At 41.8% G+C, this 21,925-nt stretch overlaps 2 protein-coding genes across 4 annotated transcripts in view; both read right to left on the reverse strand.

The window, feature by feature from the left end:
- The window catches only part of LOC121614885 (nuclear receptor coactivator 2-like), a 54,904-nt gene extending 39,812 nt beyond the window's left edge, over positions 1–15,092 (reverse strand). For 2 of the 3 annotated variants that reach the window (XM_041948977.1, XM_041948974.1), the window contains exons 1-2: positions 15,002–15,092; positions 4,371–4,436 (exon numbers count right to left, since the gene is read on the reverse strand). The gene's annotated coding sequence lies outside the window, so the exon portion shown is untranslated. Of the gene's footprint in view, positions 1–1,529; positions 1,720–4,370; positions 4,437–15,001 lie in introns of those variants that run through there. The other variant, XM_041948975.1, reaches the window with a different exon arrangement.
- Positions 15,093–16,212: 1,120 nt separating this feature from the next.
- On the reverse strand, positions 16,213–21,426 carry lactb2 (lactamase, beta 2). The gene is made up of 7 exons (XM_041949139.1): positions 21,216–21,426; positions 20,506–20,666; positions 20,209–20,329; positions 19,798–19,976; positions 18,927–19,075; positions 17,902–17,989; positions 16,213–17,660 (listed from the first exon to the last, which is right to left on the reverse strand). The coding sequence occupies exons 1-7, from the start codon at positions 21,335–21,337 to the stop codon at positions 17,617–17,619; spliced, it is 864 nt and encodes a 287-aa protein (XP_041805073.1). The 5' UTR covers positions 21,338–21,426; the 3' UTR covers positions 16,213–17,616.
- Between the last annotated feature and the right edge of the window lie 499 nt (positions 21,427–21,925).

Genomic DNA, 21,925 nt, shown 5'->3' on the forward strand with positions numbered 1-21,925 from the left:
ATCATGAATGATACCAAATCCTGTAGTGCACTAACAAATTAACACAGGTTATATCAGATGTGATGAATGAACCGATGGGGCACAAATGAACTGACAAGACGAGTCAAACACCTTTTTTTGAAAATTATGCAACACAAAACGAAAGCAAAAACCCTTTGAGGTACTGCTGGAGTGTCACACTGTGTACCGGCCTGCAGGTCAAACTCCACGCTAAACTCTCTGATTGACTTATCTGCTGCTGCAGCAAGCGTCAGTGTGAGAATTAACATACAGTCACAGCTGAGCAACTTCATAAAACTCGCCTGTTTTTGCAGCGCGCGTACGGGAGAGTTCATACAAGTTCACGTTTACAGAACAATACCTGTATCTCCAAAAACGGAGAGCATCTAGTCTGTAAATAAGTTATCATTTGCTCAACTACATGGGCCCATAATCATTAAAAGGCACCAAAACAGTGGTTTATGCTGCACAGTGTGTCCCTTTGTAAGAACAGAAGTCATGTTTTCTTTCTTTCTGATGCTTTCTTTTCACAAAAGGCTTATTAGTGTTAACTTATGGAAATGTGCTCTCCTGTGTGAGCAAACAGTTCCCACTAACACAGACCTAACACCCTCCTAACCAGGTACAGTAACAAACAACTGTCTCCTATTTTTCGAAACTGTGAACCGTCATCACGAAACTGCAGCTGCATTTACCAGCTCACGGCATAGAGCTGTGAAAATGTTGATTTACTCGTGACTTCCCTCGAATTATTCGCCGTACGTGTAGCGAACCTGCTGCTTTCTCAATGTGTGTGAATAACAGTTGTTGTTGAAGCAGAGCAAACTGGGTAAACAGTAGGCCGGTTACACCTCAGGTGACAGAGCAGCTACAGGCCTGCTGACTGTGCACTCTGTGTGTGTGTGTGCGTGTGTGTGTGGGAGTGAGACCAGTCATTCATAACCACTCCTCCCCAACACACATACACACACACACTGTCAAAACCACAATAATGCATGATAGCTCAAAGTCCAAGTCTGACTAAGACAGCCATACTATTAGCATCAAACTCATTATCATTATGTCTATTTATTACCAAATGGTGATATTCTAATTATCATTAATAGTATAATAATTATTTGGATATTTTTTGTCATAGTATATCATACCGTAGTGCATATTTTCCTAAAGTTTATAATTAAAAATGCATTCTTGATCCAAAAGTAAACAAAACAGTCGCTCAACTATCTCCAATCAACACACATGGCTGGACCCCTGCAAGTCCTCCAAACTGGACTGACAGATGCTTCAACACAGGCTCTAACAACTCAGTCCACTTCATTCATATTTAACAATGCAGTTAAAGGTTTGTTTACAACACAGGAGCAGAATTTCATGTATTTCATATTATCAGTTGAGAGATATCATTAAGAAGTCAAACTCACTTAAGCACTTCAATTATTAATGTAAGCGTAGCTCAGGCCTTACAGACTGTGCCTTTAAATCTGTTATTCAGAGCAGAACCGAGCAGGAGTCTGACAGTCACTTACCTCTGCTTTGGTTCAACCAGTCCATAACCAGTCCGGAGCCGGCCGACCATCCCATGCCGGCCGGGCAGACGCGCTTCACACCATATGCACAGTCAACACAAAAATTCACAACACACTCCACACAAACACACACTCGTTTTGTATTTCCCTTCTTTTCTCTGTGAGATTACCTCTGTGTGTGTGTGTCTGTGTGTGTGTGTGTCATCTGTGCCTAATGACAGCTGACAAACTACATGCCACAAATCCTCTCTCTCCCTGTCCCCTCCCCCATTACGTAGACACACACTCCTCCCTGTCTCCTCCCACAACACACACATGAACACACACTCCTCCCTCCTATTAGCCAATGTGCAGAAAAAAAGCCCTGCCTCCCTCTCTCTCCCTCCCAGCCTTTCTAGAAACAGAATGATTTACATGACCTGTTGTTCGTACGTTTTTGACTCAGATTACACGTTGTGGCAGAGCTGGGCAGAAGTATCACATCCTGTTGTTTTTACAGACACTGATGATGACACGCTAACTTGTGTTGCATGGATGCAAAAACACTGCTGGTCGAAAATAAGCCAAAGCCTTTAATGTACATCTTCATAACTGGTTTTAATGCTTTTCAAGCACTTAAATTGCTTATTGGTGAAATTTAAAAAACTTTAACATTACGCATGCCGTTGAGCGCTGTAAGGGCTACGATACGGACAAAACAAACGCCCTGATATATATATATATTATTTATTTATTTAGGACAGTCCACATTGATGACCATTGCTGTAAATGTGCCAGTTTATAGCTGATTAGCTAATTTGCAACTGTAGTCCTTGGGCAGAATGTTAATTGCCTAATAAAGCAACATGGAAGAACACATTAAGAACATGGAGGTACACATTACATAAAAACAATTACAAAATATACATTTCAAAATTACATTCACAAGCACACAATTTAATACAGTCCAACTTAACCAGATCCGGTGGTCTCAGTCTACATAATGGACACACTTCTGGGCATCCTTTAACCAGTCTTTAAGCTTTGCTTTAAAAGAGGAATATGTGGAGGGAAGACTGTTCCAGATGTCCCCCCCCAAGACAGGCAACACATTTCTACCAAGGGAAGGGATCTCTACGTCTCCTCTGTCGCAGGCCCTGGTGTTCGTACCCCTGACAGTCCTGTTTTTTATAAATTCATTCAGAGCTGGAGGGGCAAGACCGTGAAGACTTTTGTATATAGCGCAGGCAAATTTAAAGACCTTGAAACTATGAAAACTTAGAAAACTATACTTTTTAAGGATAGTACAGATGTGATACAAGTAAGGTTTTTTGTCCAGCGTCTTTAAAGCTTTTTTATAAATAACAGGGTTGTAATTTGTTGCTGATTCTAGGATACGATACTAAAAAACAAAATATATCGCCAAACAAAGGACCTCTGTTGAACATCCCATCCTAAACTATCCACATTTATTTGCTAACATAACTGCCTCCACTCTTTTGGCCGGCTTTCCACTAAATTTTGGATCCTGGCTGCAGGGATTCGCTCCATTTCCTGTTCCAATTCATCCCAAAGGTGTTGAATGGGGTTGAGGTCAGGACTCAAGTTCCTCCACACCAAAAAGGGAAAACCATTTCTTTATGGGCCTGGGTTTGTGCGTTAAACAGTTGCCACAAAGTTGGAAGCAGTGCTGTTTAAAGGCTGTAGCATTAAGATTTCCTTTCACTGGAAATAGGGGGTTAAAAACAGCCTCAGACCAAAGACAAGGGGTGTCCACATACAGTTAGTGATCATGTCACGTATTAACACTAATGCCTCGTCTGCACAGGCTGCAACAGCCCGCTACCACATCAGCAGCGGCAACGGTTTCATTTTTTGATGCTATATTTCAAAGAATAAGAAAAGAAGTAATTTACAAAGTACATTCACGGCAAAACCAGACTTTCAAAATTAAAGCGAATGTGTGTAGAAGTGTGTCAGAAACAGGAAAGCCAATGAGTGTCAGAGAGACTGAGAGGGACTGAGAAAGACTGTACATTCAGCAGTGGCATCATCCGCCTCGTCCCTGTTTTAATAATACTCCTCGCACAAAGTGAGACGGCAGAAAACACAAGTGAAAGTGAGAGAGAGAATTTTAAAAATTCACAAAAGCTGAAAGCGCTGGTGGAAGCAGCTGTGTTTCACAGGTCACACACACACACACACACACACACACACACACACACACACACACACACACACACACCTTTCTTTTCTTTCACTTTCTTGTCATGCCAGGGTGTGTGTGTCTTAGTGTGCTTTGTGTGTTTTTAAACCTGTTGCAGTTACAGGGAACCAGTCTTAATTATCGACTGTATGAACTCCAGCAGGGTTTCTCGACCTTTGATCAGACCGCGGTCACATCCAGGGTCTAAAGTCCTCATAACCTCACCTCTTCCTCTTCTGATCGTTTGATTTTTAAGAGCAAACGCATGAATTTTAAAGTACTAAAACTGTCAATCACATACAGTAGGTTGATGAGCCGTGTGGCGCTATGAAGAGAAACGTTGCATTTTGCATGCGCTATCATGCAAGTTACCACGTGAATCCCAGTGTTGCATTATTTATTCTAAATTCCTCTGAACGGATTCAATACAAATGAATTATTTAAATGTGAATTGCTTTTATCATAAATACATTTTTCATCACTGACTGAACTTTTCCACAAATTAAGTGCTCGCATGTGGAGGGGTCATGACTCCAAGGTTGGGACACCAACATTAACCCAGTTACCACATCTTAGACCTTAGAATTAAAATGTTGAATGAAGACCAAAATGACAAAAAGCCTGATAAATTTTCATAATTAAATGAGCTCACTCACCTTATATACAAAGCATCCTGGGTAAACATCCGCAAACCGTTATCTTGTCACATCATTCATTCCGCTCTATAAGACACATAAAACAAGAATAATGAATAATATGTCAAAAGGTGTAATACGGCAATTTGGTTTTGCACTTAAACAACATTGGGGGACTTGTGAGAGACAAACTCTGCAAAGAACAAACAAAATCCAAGCAGCAGAGGCGACACGATGCAAGCTTTTCATCCCTAATCAAGCGCTAAAAATGGTGCATCCTAAACTTCACATAATGCAATTCAATAGGGGATTTTTGCCAGTAAAGATTACTTTCAAATTCTGAGTCCCCAGTCTGTAATACATGCTTTAATGTTTGAGCTGCAATAACGCTGGTGACATCACTGGGGTATTTTCCTCTCACATACTGTTTTCACAGGCTGAACTGTGCTTTCCAAGACCTAGAAAAACTAGCTTTGATGTGTAAGTGTTGTTGGACTTCCCCTGTAATGCTGAATGGCTTCATGCATATGCAGATAATGATCAAATGGATTAATAATGTTCAGTTTCCAGGGTTGAGGCGCTGCAGAGTGAGACACATCATAGCACCAGAGGAGTCCATCAGTCATGAAAGACAACTCGGGGCCACACCCAGGATCAGGTGTATGGAAGTGGGCGTTTCATAAATATGCTGTTGAGTTTTTACAATGGAACACCATTTAGCAGAATTTCACCTTAAACATCACCCGCTGCACGCTGGACGTCTCACTGCTGCCCACAATAACAAGGAGACCTGCTGCTTTTCCCAGACACTGACCCTGCCTGGGAGGACGACTCGGAGAGCTTTGGGGCCTTTTACACGCTGTGAGGCTGACCTGGGCCGGTGTGGTGCTGGTCCAGGTTCATCAAGTTCCCACTGGCTTCGGGTTCACTTTCACAAACATCCTATTTCACGAAACAATTCGTCTCCCTGTGCTGACGAAGAAACCTGTTTCGTCATCAGAAGCCTTTTACATAAGGTTCAATTTTTGTTTTCGTGTCAAAGACAAACTGGATCTCCAGTGAAAAGTCACACCGCCTGATCACATGTCTTGTTGCTGAGGAGAGTCTACCTGCTCACTGCATGTCATTCAATCTGCGTCGTCTTATGCAATCAGGTGAAAACTCATCTTTTCAGGAAATATTGCACGTCACATGTTCTCCTTAGTGAATCACATCCTCTCTCCCACCTCTTCTCCCCTCTTAATGTAATCAAAATGTTTTGTGACAAAGGTTACTATGACTTTGACCGTCCGTATTGCTATTTCTGGTTCGTACTGTGCGTAAACTGAAGCTTGTTGCATTCGTTGTAAATGATTCTGAGTCACATCTCGCCCTAAATGCTTTATCTTGAAACATCCTTCTCACTCAGTCCAATGAACTTGAAACCTTTAGTCTCTTACTGTCGATGATGTTCTCAATAAAGTTAAGCCAAATTCAGTGTCACCCGACAAGACCCACACACTTCTTTCTTGAGCTAGGGTCTGACAGGTAACACACCTGTGGCGTGTTGACACGAGCTGCTGTCCTATTTCCCAGCCTCAGTGCACGTCAGCTCTTTTAAAAGAAAGGTGAAATTTGATCACATTTGGGTCAACACATCCTCTACGTATGCATGATGTGAGCTGCACTTCATTTTCTACCACAAGATTGATAGAAACCCTGTTAAAAACGAAGTATCACAAGGTCTTTTTCTGTTTGTGAGTAAAAAAAACCTGAGAGGAAACGGGTTAAAACGTTTTTGTGCTTGACTAAGGTGGAAAAGTTGGTGCATTGATAAAAGCAAAATGTGCAATGGAAACAGACTTAGCTAATAAATCAACAGCATTTGAATTTTATCACAATGAAATCACTCCCAGCGATCACATAACAGCAGTGGATCAAAACACACATTAATTCACGTTTTCTTTCGCTGAGTTTGATGTTTAAAAGGCAACGTGTTTGATTCGTTTGTGCGATGAAGTGGTGAATCTTTACCATGACGTACAGCAGAAGAGCCTGGCCTGCCAAGTCATTACAGCTGAAAAGCTGCCATCTTTAACGTAACAGTCAGCGCAGTGTGTGTGTGCGTGTGTGTGTGTTGGGGTGTGAAGGGTTATTGTAATCAACATGTAATCAAATGAAAAGCAGTAAAAGAAGAAGTGAGTTTTTTTTTTGGTCAGCGGCCAAATCCGAAACATCTGCTGGCTTTTCCCCCTGCTGTGTGTGCTGTTGCTGAGTGTGTGTGCGCGTTGTCTGTGTGCGTCCTTGTGCGTGTGTGTTCGGGTGAGACAGCCGCCCTCTCAGTCAGACACAGCAGACTCAAACCGCACAACACTTCGACGTGCACCTGCCGCCAACGAGAGAGGCTGCAAATGTGTACATGTGTGTCAGTGTGTGTGTGTGTGTGTGTGTGTGTGTGTGTAGGAGGGATGGACAGCTGATCTCTACCCATCTGCTTTGTGAATTGCACAAGCACACACGCAAGTACAAATGTTTTTTTTCCCTGCAAACGACTCAGCGGCCGTGATTCAGCTCAGTTTGTGCACTTGAAACTTGTGGCAGAGGGCAGAGCTTTGTACTCTTTTCAACAATAATCCCAGGAGAGGGACGCTGTTCCTTCGGATCTTCTGTTCTCAAGACTCAGATATTCTTCAGCTGACTTGGGCCGTTACAGGCAGTGATATTTAGCTAAAAGCTGTGGAGAGGGCTGGTTAGTGTTGCGTTTCACTGAGGACAGCTCAGAACAGGCTTTTGCAGACAGACAGTCAAAGCTAGAAATGGGGGAGGGAAATGCAAATAACTTAATTACTGGATCTCAAGGGAGTTTGTTGTGTGATAAAGTCCAACTGAAAACAATTAGCCACCCGCTCCTGCAGTCACAAACAATGAGAGATTTTTCTAGATCTTTGTAGATGTATCAGCAGAGCTCATGTCGGAGTCCATGTTTGATTGACAGCAGGCTGAGTCGTGACGGGGGAGCAGAGAGAAAAGGTGTCTCTTAAGCAGTGATGTTAACGGCTACGGACCACACAACAACAACAACTTTTAATGCGCTATACAGCTGGCTAGCTAATTAGCTAGCCACTATCGAGCAGCGGCGCTCACACAGGTTGTGGCCGCTCGAACCTGTCAAATGAAAACACACACACACTGTTCACGCTACTGTTTGTTTAACTGCTCCGCCTACTTTAGCCCCGCTACACACCTTTTAGCCCTATATTTAGTCGATTTCCAGGGGATAACCCCACAAACTCGGGGCTAACGCTGCTCCATTAGCTAAAGGGGTGTTAGCCCACATTGCAATGTGCCAGTGTGCAAGCTTTCATAGCCTGGAGCACAAAGCTCCCTTAGCCCGATGCTAAGAAGGTTCTATGATTGCTTTTAGCCCCGGGCCACGTGCAGTATGTTGGCAGTGCCCTCTCCGGAGGGGCAGGGCAAGAATGTTTTTTGTGTATCGTTTGCAGAAATGGAGATTTTAGCTAGAAAGTTAATGTGGGTTGTTGCACAAATTGAGTGGCTCTTGGCTGGCTAACCAGTTTGATGTTAACAAAAAAATATGTTATCGCTTCGTTTAGAATTTTAGAAACATTCCAGCTGGCTCCCACGATGGCGCCATCCGGAGGTCAAACTATGGAAAATATAAATTCTCCCATTTGGATACTGACTTTTTCTCTCAAAGTCAAGCACAAAATGTGTCATTTAAACAGCAAGTCTGCATGCTTTCCCAAAAAAACTGTTGGACTTTTGAATTATAAAAGAGGTTTCACTCAATTTAACTGATTTTATAATAGAAAATAAAGGTTTCCGGTATGGAGGACTTCCACCCAGCTTTGTTCTTAACAAGTCGGAGGGAAAACCCACACTTATACTTACATGTGCAGCCATACATATGGCTCATGTTTGAGAGCTGAGAGTTAGTGATGGGGAGTTTCACTGTAAATTACTTGTATATGAGATCTTGGTAGACTTCGATCAGCAATCATACACACTGTCACAAAAAGAGGAAGAGTAAAAGAGCCACAGAAAGTCAATGAGACACACAGAGAGACAGCCTTCTTCCTGACTGTGATTAATCGTGTTACTAAGCAGCTCAGTGGTAACACAGAGATCCGCGGCTACACTGAGCTACGAGCTGGTCTACTGTACGACCACATAACAGACACTGACCACAGTCTCATAATCCCAGCCAGAATCAAGAAGCATATCGCCATACACGCTCCATCTGCAGGACAACACATCAGAGATTCGTGATTGTGGTGACAGGGAGTTATCTCATGTTTCAGTGTCAGTCCTGAATCAAATTAGAGAATATGAATGTCGGTCCCTTGCGCCATTTTGTGTTGTCATTATGTCAAATAACGACGTCTGCCTTGGTGAGGTTTTTTCTGGCTATAACTGATAACTCCAGCTGGAATCATGCTTCTTTAGGCTGCATACGCAGGTGTCGTTCGGACATGTTTGCTTCTTTTGCACTTGCACGGGTTGGAGGTACAAGACATCTATGTCACTCCGGTGATCACTGCATCCATGAAACAAGTACAACAATGGGACAATGATACACTGGGCAACAATATTAAGAGCCTTGAAGTGGAATTCATTTCCTGATCCTCTGCTGGAACATCACTGTGTACTGTGTACTGTGTACTGTAGTACTGAGCTGAAATGTACACTCAAACTCTGAGCACAAAAGAGATGAAATCTGGGCCTTCCAAATCGTCTTCTCTGCAAGCATCTGTGACTTTCAGTTACCCATAACACCTTTCTCTGCTTTGATTCAGAAAGATGTTTACATGTATATCTGCAGAAGCATGACTCCAGCTTCAGCGGTGTGGTGTTCAGCCCACCTCAAGTTCATACTCAAGCTGTACTTCAGGCAGAAATGACCTGACTTTAGACTTGACGTGTAATGCGTCTTTGTCTTCAGACTTGACTCTGACTCCTTAATAATGACAATAAGAGTAATTCATAGATTAGTCAGGCTTCAGCTAAAGGAGAGCTTTTATTTACAAAACCGTCGCCTCAGAGCACACGTGTGTTTCAGTCTCAAAGGTGCTTTCTATGAAAAAAAGAGAAGCTGTCTGCTGATTGAAGTTTACAACCTTCTGAGTATTTCCTGATGCAACGAATTGAATAACTTTCTATGAAATGACTGCAATTTGTCCACAGATTTTCAGGTTATTCTGACCACAGACTGAAAACTGGACCAGGCTGAGTATTGGACTATCAAAATTAGCATTACCACGATATCTGCAACAAAACTTCTCAAACTGCTCAGTCTCCGTGCTGTCATCACAACCTCCTGCAGCCAAAAAGCGGTGATGAACACCATAATTAGCTCTGGCCACAGCCTACGTTTGTTCTGCAAAAGCTTGTTATGCTATTAGCTTGTATTATCTGGCTAAAGGCCTGTGGACTCTGCTGTCACAGTGCTGGAGAATTACAGCCGCCGTCAACTCCAGCTAACCAAATTAGCACTTGTTATGCAACCTGCTAGACTTGGCTCCTAGGTCTGCGGCTTCACCCCTGCACAGCTTTCATTACACTTTGTACATAGGAGGGCCCCGTGGACTGCTGCAAAGCTGACTGTACATATGTTTTTTCCTAATCAAATCAATTTAATAGTTAAGTCTGAAACACAACATATAACACAAGTTTAACAATATTCTCCCTTTTGCCATTTTGACAAGGTCACAACATTTCTGCAAGGAAAACTGCAACACACCAGCCCTGAGAGTCACAGTGCAAAGCAGGAAGTCAAGTGAAGTGTCCGAAATAAGTTGTAATATCACAACCACATGGAGGCATGTTCATCTTTATTGAACCTTGACCTGTTACCTCATGTGATCAACCAATAAAAACAGTCTTGATGCTCCTTGTGTTTGAACATTAGGCTGTCGTGGGTTCTAGCAGTGAACCCTGTGTTGTACAATACTCCACTGCCAGTCTGCAGCATCACTCATTCACAATCTGTGACAAGCAATATGTCCTGCCCGTGATGTCACGTCCTGTTTCGGTGCCAGTATAACCGAGCATTCAACCTATCAGCTGTCAGATTTCAGACTGCTACCTCTCTCCGCATGTTGTGTGTGTTCTGTGTTCCTTCGTGTTGGTCAAATTTCCGACTAAAGGAGGATGGATTGAGAATTCTGCTTCTGTCTTAAAGCTGGTTTCATTCATGTAAATAAAACAGACAGATGGGACAACGTTTAGAGCAGAAATTCCATATCAAACACTAATTGTGTGGTGATAAAACCATGAAAACGTCTTTGAAATGTTTGGTTCCTACATTAACAATGTTTGCTGGGGCTCCATCCAAGTGTGGAACCCCACAATGTCTGCTGGTTGTTAACTTCAAGCATCCACAAGTGAACAGGAATGTGCAACCTTTTTGACTCACCTGACACTATACAGTTTTATTTTAATGGCATTTTATTTTTGCATGCAATTTTAATCTTTATTTCTTCTGCAATTCATTTATTTCAGTGAGCCTATGTGAGCCAATGTGAGGATGCATATTAAACACTCGCTTGTCAACACATCAAGTGTAACCGAGAGAAATTCCCTGCACATTTGATCAAAGTCTGTCAGATATATCTAAAGTGAGTGCATGCGCCTTTCAGGGCGTAGCTGCATCTCAGCTGCATCACCTTGTCTTCTATGTGAGCAGAAATATCAGTGAAGTGTGAGAGCTCTTCTCCTCCTCTGACTGGCTTTGAAGAACCAAAAGACTCTGGCAACATGAAATAAAACCTCTGTGCTTCGTTCGGTGCCTCCTGTGTGCTTTAAATTATGACTGGACATCAACAAATAGCTTTGTCTGAAAGGCCCAGAAGCCTCTGAGTAAATCATCACAAACCTCATAGACCACTGGAATATGTGGCAGCTGTTTTCAGAAATGGTGAGTGTAAGACGACTGAAATACTCCGTTTACAAAAAGAAAAGTGCTGCTTATAGAACACCTGTACTGTGGTTTAGAGGGGAAACCTGCTCCTATCATATACAGTATATTGCAAGTACATCTAGATTTATTTTGCAGAGCAAAAATTACAGTAATTACAGTGTTCAGGAACTACAGGAGGCTTTCAGAGGAGTCATGGCATGGCTGCGTATCTGTGTGTGCGTGCATGTGCAATGCTAGTTAATTAGAGCAGTTGGTCTCAGGAGGATCAGACCTGGAAGACGACTGTCTCTGCTACGTGACAGAAAGCCAGGTGGTAGTGTGTGTGAGAGTGTGTGTGTACGTGTGTGTGTGATAAGTTGGTGGCAGTGAGAAGAGCCAGACATAAACAAACACAGTTGAGAAGCACAGAGCCAAACATACACACCTCTGCAAATACCAGTAGATGTAAAAATGAACTGCAATTAAATGAAGGGGACGCATCTGGAAAAATTCTCATAGGTTTATAGGGTCACACCTGAATGGTTGACAGTGCCAGTGCTGTCTAAGATCATTACTACAGCAAAGGTTTACATTCATCTCAGCTGGTCAGTGTGTACTTTCTTCACTGCATGCCAAGTAAAACAGCATTTAACATTGGAAAACAGAGAATCTAGTGCGGCATTCTGGAGATGTTTTCATGCAGTTCCCATTATTTTGCCCTTGCTTTCATGTGTAGGGACGTTCTGTCTGTCTAACTCACATGATTAACATAAGTCTGATTCAAATCACTCATGAAAAGCACTGGCATATGAGGACTATGGTTATTTTCAATCAGGAACTGGAACGACTTGCTGAAGATGATGGTGATGGTTTAAAACGCAGCATATGTGTTTTTTTGTAGTGTGGATTTGATTGCTGAGGATAAGACCTGGTAAAAAAAAAAAACTTGCAGTGGAGAACTGCACAGTCAAACCTCTGCCCTTCCTCCTCCTCCTCCCTCTGTTGCTGCTGCTGCTGTCATTGGTCAGGGCATTATTTGAGCCCTCACGTGGTTTAGTGAATTCAAGCCACTAAGAATCTCTCACTGGGCAAGCTGCCAATCTCATGTTAAGATCTTGGTCTTAAATACATTCCTGCACTCTTGCTGCAGCACTAAAAGGTAGTTTTGGTGTTGAAAGGGTATTTAAGACTCCTGACATTTAACTGCGCAAATCACTACCCTGCTACATTTCAGCCAAGTTGGCCGAATTATAATAAAGCAGTACCAAAACCCCAATAGAAACAAATCCAGCGCAATACTCGAACAGAAAAACCAAGCATGCACAGTGTTTGTTTCATGTTTCTGAACTGTGCAGATTCATTAACAGCATGAAAATGCCTTAAAACCTTTGAGAAAACAAAAGAGCAAAACAAACTACAGAAATCTCTCAGTGAAGGGGGATAAAGACAAAAACCTGACAGCCTGGTGTACATGTTGCAATCCTTTTCAAAGTTCACTTTGGGGTGCAGAAAAGAGCAAATAAGCTTTAAAGAGCCAAAAATCATGAGTCCAGCTCTTAAAGATAACACATCCAGAGGAGTCAGATGGCACCTGTCACGTAGGCAAACTTACAGGTTCTCTGCAGTAACATACCAGCACAACAGCAAACACAGACAAACCAGCACAACAGCAAATAAGGAGAAATTCCTGAACCTGCACTGGCAAAGGCCTACCTGACTATGAGACAATAAGGTTTAACATGCACTGTATTTCTATTCTCTTCTATGAGACTTGTGCAGCATGTTAAGCAACAGCCTTGCAGCTCCTCCCATGCCATGCTGCTTTCAAGTGCAAACAGAATTGCAAAACAAGCGCATTTTAAGCACAGAGTGGCCAATATGCCTCAAGAACTGGGATTTTCTTTGATACCAGAAAGATCAGAATGTGACATTTCAGAAAATTTGGAGGACATCTGGACACTCCGCAGTACAAATGGTACACGCTGGTATAAGTACGCACATCAAGCTTTTAACCAGCTGCCACACAGAATGCAAAGCACTAATCCTGCTCACTAAAGGAGGGATATAAACACTTATTTCAGTTTCCTGGAGGCATACATCTTAAAATGCATATGTACGTGTTAAAAGAGAACTTTGTCAGTGTGTGAATACTACGCACTACAAAGTGGATTAAAACTTGACTTGTATGTTTGATTTATTTACATTCTCTTTTTCCAAAATATAAAGACCCAAGGCTGTATGGACCCCCACAGAGCAGTAGGCATCCTGTGCAGATTATGAACTGGCCCCTGGCTACTTTGATTAAGAAAGATTTGATTGACTTTATTTGGAGAAATGCATTTTATTTTATGCACTAGAAATAATACACTACTTTAAACAATTTCCAGAATTAATTTGATCATTGTTTGTTTTTTAATTAGATGTTTACAACTTCTTACCTGAACAAATAGGCTAATATTAATGGGCTACTCGTCTCTGCACATAAACCCTGGATGATTGATAAATTCTGTCAAGTTCACATAAATGAGCAGGAACAGGACCGGACGCTTGTCTTCAAAGTAAAAGGAATACATTAAAAAAAAAAACTGCCACAACACTGCCAAAACCAGTTGACTCAGATATTACAATGAATGTTGGGATTAGACGTACCGGTTGCTGATCTACGACTACTATTCATTTGGTTGTAACTCTTAATGGGGTTACTTCACTAAACAAGTCTATTATACTAGCCTACATTTATTTTGGAAATTACTCTTTCACAGCTTCAACACGGTGACAAGCTACATAGTGGTAAGACGGATCCATCTTTACCTACCAATCAATTTGTTATTTACTAAAACGTACACTTTTAAGGAATTAACGCTCTAAATCTAAATTAGTGTTTTATTTTGAAACGCTTAAACCCGGGACTGTCCGGCCGGAGTCTTTCCACTTGACGCTTGAGTTGATTGAGGAAGTCCGAGCAATATCAACGGGGAATAAGTCACAATTTTCATTGTGAAAACTCGTACAACATGTCTAACTTAGTCACACAAACACCTCTAAAATCAACCGATGCTTTAACTTGAGGGTCGTGAAATTCCACTTTGACGGCAGCAGGAGACGAACACGGTCGGAAGCTAACGTCGGGGCTCGCGGCTCCCACGAGCCCGCAGTTGCCGCCTCTGTTGATCAGGAAGGGGTTTAAACAGCTAACTGCAAAAGTTAAACAGCAAAGTCCTGTTCGGGCTATTTGTGCAGTTATCACACAGTGTTTGAACACGTTAAGCAAGCAGCAGCGTTTACTTTTTCACTCAAGACTTGAGCTCTGACAGCGGATTTGACAGATGACCGACGGAAAGTAGCGTTTTCATCCGTCTAGCTAGCGACAATTTCGCGTATAAACACGGTTCCACACCGATAGCTGTCAGTCCGTCAATTCAACCGGTAAATCTCCGTTTCTGCGCCCGCTAACGTCTCACTAAAGATGATAAAACCCAGCGGACAGTGAAAATTAACCTGCACGATAAAAACAGGTCGATTCAAGCGTTATTTCCCGGACTTAACTAGTTAACCTTATTATACATTTCCGTGACTCCATACAAGTATCGTAACGGTAATGTCAGGAGGGCACAAACGCACCATAAAGTAGAATAATCTCGCTATAAAATGACACTTTACACAAGCCCCCACTGTGATACTGTGTGGTTTATTTTGGGGGTGGGATTGAAGGAGTAGTGGGGGCGGGGGGTCGAGACATTTACAGGAAACTTACCTGGGAGTTGAGGAGACGCGGGTGCGAGCGGAGCGGGGTGAGCCTGTCGGTGAGTGTCGGTCAGCGGGACGGAGCGGCGCTGGCGTCCGGGGCCGGGGCCGCCATGTTTCTCTGGCTCAGAGGCTCCTCGGCTGTTTATCTTTACCAGTGGACCCCCCCCCTCCTCCTCCTCCACCACCAACACCAGCAGCAGCAGCAGCTCCACTCATCTCATTACCACACTGCAGAGCTGAGTGTGTCTCCTTAACAAGGTAAGATCAACTAAAACCTAAAATAATAATGTGTGTGTCAGTTCTATTAAAATGTGTGTTGTTCTCACGAATTAAAAGTGATCAGTGCTTTTCTGTGCAATAGTACAAAACACTGTACTTAATTATCCAGTGCAACTTAAAAACAAAATGTTCATTAGCAACATTATTTTTTACACTCCTTTTGTATAAATGTGTATATATGTAGTTTTTTTTTTTTTTTTTACTTTGTATTTTTTATTCCCTTCCTGCTACTATTGCTTGTTGCCTGTGACACCCTAATTTCCCAGGTGGATTAATCAAGTTATATCTTATCTTTTATTTCACTTAATTTTCTGCATGATTTACAGTGATCTTAAAGTCACATCTCAGCAGTGTTTACATGGAGATTTGAAGGAAGTCATTGGTGTTTTCATGTCCTAAGACGTGTTCATACACTGTAATGTCCCTGCAAGGTTTTCAATCAGTGCATCCAGCCCTGCCCTTGTCTATATACACACCCTCTTCCAGAGGAAACTGTATTTGTTGGAACTGTAACTGTTGGAGTAGTTTATTGCTACTGATCAACAGAAATACTGTAAATTACCAGATTTTGCTTACTATCAGTCGCTTGTGGCCATACATTAAAAGGCCCTCTAAAAATCAAATAACTGTTTCTGCAAATCATGGGTGAATAATAATAACCTTACTACACTGTTTGGTGTATGCCATTACAATCCCATGCTCCACCAATTACATTCTCACATGGCTTTGGCATATAGTGATAAAGGAGCAGCACTTCAGCGATGTTTGCATTTGCCTGTCCCGTCCTTCACATGTGCTGCGTGATACCGTGCACAGTCAACTCTCAGCTCCACAATGAGTTGTTTGTGTTGAAAAATTCAGACAAACATAAAAAAAAAAAAAAAGCTCTTCCCGGATCTATGAAAAAGTCCCCAAACAGTGAAATTACATCAGCGCTGTTAGTCAATATGAAAACAGATGAGACTCACTGAAGGCCAGCCACAGGTCAAAAGGTCATGCAAAAAGGTCGGATTATTAGTCACTGGAATATTGGATCAACGTGAGTTAGATGAGAGTATCATATAGTCAGCTGTTCAGTGTTTTTTAAGTGCTTTACTTCAGTATTCATGTGATTTATAGTTGATTTATAAACATGACCATGAGTTATCCCTCTGTATGATCTCATAATTATCACAAATGCTCAATAATTCTCATTCATGGCCACAAAAATACAACAGCACTCAGCAAAACAGAATAATTTACATCATCCAGTACTGTGTAGGAATCTTTTGCAACACATTCACATTCTTGACATTCATTGTTTTAAATAAACTGAAGATATTTGGGAATGTTTGCCTGTGTTGCAATATTCTAAGAGTACATTATAAATTATTGTTCATCTCCCAATAACATTAGTAGATACTGCCCCCTAGTGACGATCTGCAGCATTTCTAGAACAAACGTTCATTACCAAGACTGAAAGGGCAAAGAGATCAGATTAAATAGGAGGAAAATAAAAGTAAAAAAAATGTAAATGGTGGTCTGCATAGAAATATATAACTCATCATGTAAGAGCATCTGAAATCTGTACATTTGATGCTTAATGCTTCGACAATGCGTTAAGTCTATTAATTCCGTTTAGCGGACTACTTTTTCTTGAGTTAAAGGATCAGTTGAGAAAGTTCCTCAAACTCCACAGATATCAAATGGAGCAGGAAGAAGGAGGAGGACAGGAAGAGTAAGGAAAAAAGGAAGAGCAAAAAGTAGGAGGAAGAGGATGGAGGGGAAAAAAACAGCACTGTGCACCAAACTCCACTGATAAAATGACTATTTCATGAATTAGATAGCTTTTTAGGACTCTGTTCAAGATGGTTTGATTTAGGGCCACGGTTGGAGTCTGCAAATTTCAATTAAGGCAGTGGGATTTGTTTGAACCTGAGAGGCTAAACTTTGGGGGAAGAAAACCCTCTTCAGAAAATAATTTAATTCAGGCAGATGGGGGCGCTGTGGCACATTGCTCACATTGCAGGAAAGTGCTGATCTTCCATTCTGCCGTAGAACTCAGCTGACCTTCAGACACATTTTTGCCTCGGTGAACTTTGACACAGGCTCACAGGCTGCAGCTCAGTTCTGCAGAGTTCCATCTCTGGTCTTGTTTTGTACGCTAAGGAAACATCCAAGGCAACAAGTGTGATCACCATCCCTGATTCTCCATTTACACATCTGTCAATCAGCACACTTAAGGCATTTAGCTATACACATTATGCCAATTTTGGAAAATGATCAACTGTCGACCACGTGGATTTCATCATCCCGGCCAAAGGGTCAATTAGAGTGCAGAGTTCTTCTCTGGTTCTGTAGATATCACAGGTTACTCTTCCATTTGATGTTCTGTGAGGATTCGTTCACTGAGGGGGACAAAAAGTTTATGTTTGCACAGTCAGTGAGTGCAAAGCTTAGTTTTCTAAATCACAACCAGCATTTGCAATCTATTTTCATGGACCCTTATCCTTAAACACAAATATCAAAACTACTGCCAGACACTGTTTGTCTATTTTGGTTTAATTGCTCTTTTCACTAATGGAAATTGTTACTGATGCTGTAAAATTTGCCCAGTAATTTTTTGCAGCAGAGCACGAGATGACATACCCAGGCTGATCGCGCCCTCTTTCTCCAGTTTCTTTAAGTGATGGACCAGGTTCACATTAGCTGCTTGGTGCAGGTATTCAGGGGTGTCCTGGAAGAGAAGCGGTGAGAAGCATCGGCCATTTTCCTCCAAACGAAAACAAGGACAGTGTCTGACCATGACCACCTCCATGTACAGAGACACGCGGCTCGTGGGATAGCTTACAGCCTGCATATTCACAGGTTCCATAGGCTTATGATAGTTTTAGTATCATAATTGAATATGTTTACTCTGTATTTTGAGGAACTTGCTAACTGCATCTGCTCCCAGGGTTTCCTATAGACAAACATGCGCTGGTCCAGGTGTCCTGGAAGACTTCCATGTCCCAGACAATACAGTCCAATATTATCTGTGTTTATATATCATATTTTCCAACTTTTTTTTTCTAAGTGGCTAATGAGGACAACGATTGTTGAAATTTGTCCAGTATCGAACAATAACGCTGCAGCCAGTAAATGCAAAACAGGTTGCAATGTAAGCCTTGCATGCGTTTGCACAGCGTCAAATATGTCCATTCACAGACTCAGATTGTTTTGTGTTTGACCTTTTTGTGAAAGAGCAAGATCCTTTTTGTTTAACCAGAAGCAGCGTAAACTCTCACCAAAGCCACCAGACTCCATTTACAGAAACAGTAATTTTATAAATCGTAAAACACGCTCGATTCAAACTCGACAGAAACTAAATTCAAATCATCAAAACAACAACTTCGGTGTGGTTTGGAAATAAACCCTTAATTCACTGTATCCAGAGAGGAGCGATTCACATTGAAGTTGGGAATCATTTAAATTGTGCATTATGACTGGAGAGATTTAAAAATGTCGGACTTTAACAGATAAAACACTAATTGCTGGATAACAGAAATCACTTAACAAGCGGATTTGGAGCTGCAGAGACTATATTTTACAACAGTCCAAATTTGGTAAAGATGCACCACGCTGCTGGTCTTAGCTTCACTTAGCATCAGAGTAACAGAAGGTTTTGCCCTGACCTTGTAGACGATCTTGACGAGCTCCATTGAGGAGAAAGGCTTTCCTGCTCCATCCTGAATGACTGCCAGGATCTGCTGCTCTCTTTGGTCCCGGTGGCTGATGTAGTGTCTGATCTTAGAGCCAGCTTCCTGAACCACAGGTCCGTGACCTGCACAGAGAACAGCAGCAGAGTTCTGTCCAAACATCTGAGTTACTTCAACATGACGCGTCATGACTCACCGATGGACACTTGTGCTGTGCATCAGAAAAGTTTAAGTGGTAATTATGTTATCGTAGCTTTACTTTGCGTTTCGTCTTATAAAATAAAATGACTGCAGAAGTTTGGTATTTTGCTTTGCCAGTTGGCTTGACCGTAGTGATTGACAGGAGGAGGGTCTTCCCATTCCCAGAGAACAACAGCAATTGGTTGAAATTGATGTCACTGTAAATGTAATATTTTGGGGGTTTGGACTGTTGGTCAGACAAAATAAGCATCGTGAAGGCTTTGGGTTCTGAGAAAGTGCGATCAGCACTTTTCTGTATTTTCTGACATTTTTATCTAACAGTTAATCAATTAATTTGAAAAAAGATAGATTAATAATAATTAAGATAATCATAATTCCAGCCCTGAAACTGACTTGAAGCATCTTTAACTTAATATCAAAAGGGTGACTGGAAATGTGACCAGTTATGTCCCTGGACTGGCAAGATAATGACTCCCTCACCTCTGAGGTGCTCAAAAGCAAGGCAGTTAACCCCCAACTTCCCCAGTGGGGGTGCTTTTCCCTCCCTTATTATCACCTCCAGGTTGAAAAAAAAAGCAAACATTATCCAGAGAGCCTTTGAAGAAATAAAACAGCTCACCACCCCTACCAGCGTGCGCTCACTCACCGGGGTAAATAAGGTCGGCCTGAGAGTCCAGCAGGATCTGCAGAGATTTCATGTAGTCGTGGAGATCCTCGAACACGGCGGTGCCTTCGCCCAGGATGCAGTCTCCAGAGAAGAGCGCTCGCTCCTCCTCCAACAGCAAGGCCATGTGGTCGTCCGTGTGGCCCGGCGTGAACAGCACTCTGATGAGAAGAGATGATAAACATGGCTCTGACTGTGATAAGATTCAGACATTAGCCGTGATGCCGTGTGGTACGATACTTCTGATATTACTACATGAATATCTTCAACATATTCTATATGTGCTATAGTACGTCTTTGGTTGTTGTTTTTATTTACCATAAAACTAGAAAAAGTCCTGCCAGCTTAAAATGCTTTCTGTATATATTCAACTTTTATACAAACTGAACTGACTTGAGTGTGGCCCCCTCCGTCTGGACAACATCTCCATCTTTTAGGTAAGTATAGCCTTTGCTTCCTGCTCTCTCACTGGCTTGATTGGACCGTGGCAGTTTGCTGACTCGGACTTCAGAACCTGCAGGAGGGAAAACGGGAATACTGAACTGCTTAATTAACAAGGATTAAATATGTTAGTTTCATATATCATTCATATCTTCATATCTTTTTTTCTGACCTGCACATTTTTTGTTACTACGTCCTCAGGGATTGAGATTTAGATGGATTACGGATCCACGCATATACTGTTCTCACCAGTGATGTCCCTGCAGATGTCTTCCACGCCGCCTGTGTGGTCAAGATGCCAGTGTGTGATGATGATCTCCTGGATGCTGGTGTTGAACTGCCTCAGTGCCTGTTTCAGACTGCTGATGTATTCAGGCACAGCGGGTTCTCCAGTGTCTATCAGCACTCGCCTGCAATATAATCACACATTGTATGCAGTAGACATATTCAAGAGTTTAAATGCAGCTATCTGTATTTATTTTTTTTTACATAACACATATATACTATATTGAATTAGGTTTTTTGTTATAGGTTCAGTATTTTCTATTCAGTATATTTTTACAAGTGAGTCTGCCAACATAATAATTAAGTTGAATAACTTTATAATGTTCTCCAAATTAAATAACATAAATATTTCTTATATAGAATATATGCCGAAAGAACAAGTGGATCCTGGTTATTCAGTATACATCATCAGCATTGGTCTATACGCGATGTATTTTAGTCTACAAACAAAGAAACGCTGAATTTAGAGAATTTTGAATGGAATTTGGCGGGCCGTCCTTTTCATTGCGCTAACAGGGGGCATACTGAGGGCTAACGTTAGCTGGACGTAACAATGTAACGTTTTTGGCTTTATGGTCGTTTTGATTTACAGATATTCTGGAGCAGAACACGACAGCAAACCTAATTTTATGGCCATAATAAACGCTCGGGTTCGCTCGACTAGCGTCAGTCACCTTTCCCCGGTGCCGACCAGGTAAGTGTTGGTTCCCTGCAGGGTCATCGGTCCCGGGTTACAGCCCAAAACCCGAATAACTCTCGCAGACAGCTGCTCTATCCGAGGAATAATTGCACTCATAGCTGGAGCCGATGTAACGTTAGCTACAGAGAGAGAGAACAAAACATAAGGAGGTAAAAGTCCAAGAAAACCTAGTCGGACAGGATATATATCGGAGTGCGCATGTGAACAATATTTACTTCCCGAATGTCAAATCAGCCTTCAAAATAAAAGTCGTTTCAACAGCGGTAGCAGCAGTGGTTTTATTTGGTTTCAATTAATGGTGTTTACATAGTAGGGCCTCTACATGCATGGATGCATTACTTGCTTTATTCTTTTCATATGAACTGTTTAATGCTTGAGCCCTTATTTTTCAGATTGCTTTTTCATATTGGCACGGTTGTCCCTTTGTCTTACTTTATGTGGACTGTATATTTGTATAGTTCTCCAATTCAAGTGTGTTTTTTTTTTACCTTAATTTGTGTACAGGTTGACTGTGTAAACTTCTGCTACCACATCTGTTTCACTAAAATAAAATGAATACACTACTTTCATATTAGTGCCATATGAGTTCCCCGTACAAATGCTTTCTCACGATTAAATGAATAAATGCATTCAGTTAGTGCTCCTACACAAGCAAACGCAGCTCCAGCCAGGCTCGTAACAACT

Source organism: Chelmon rostratus, chromosome 12 (genome assembly GCF_017976325.1).
Source record: "Chelmon rostratus isolate fCheRos1 chromosome 12, fCheRos1.pri, whole genome shotgun sequence".
In the NCBI taxonomy this organism is placed as follows: domain Eukaryota; kingdom Metazoa; phylum Chordata; class Actinopteri; order Chaetodontiformes; family Chaetodontidae; genus Chelmon; species Chelmon rostratus.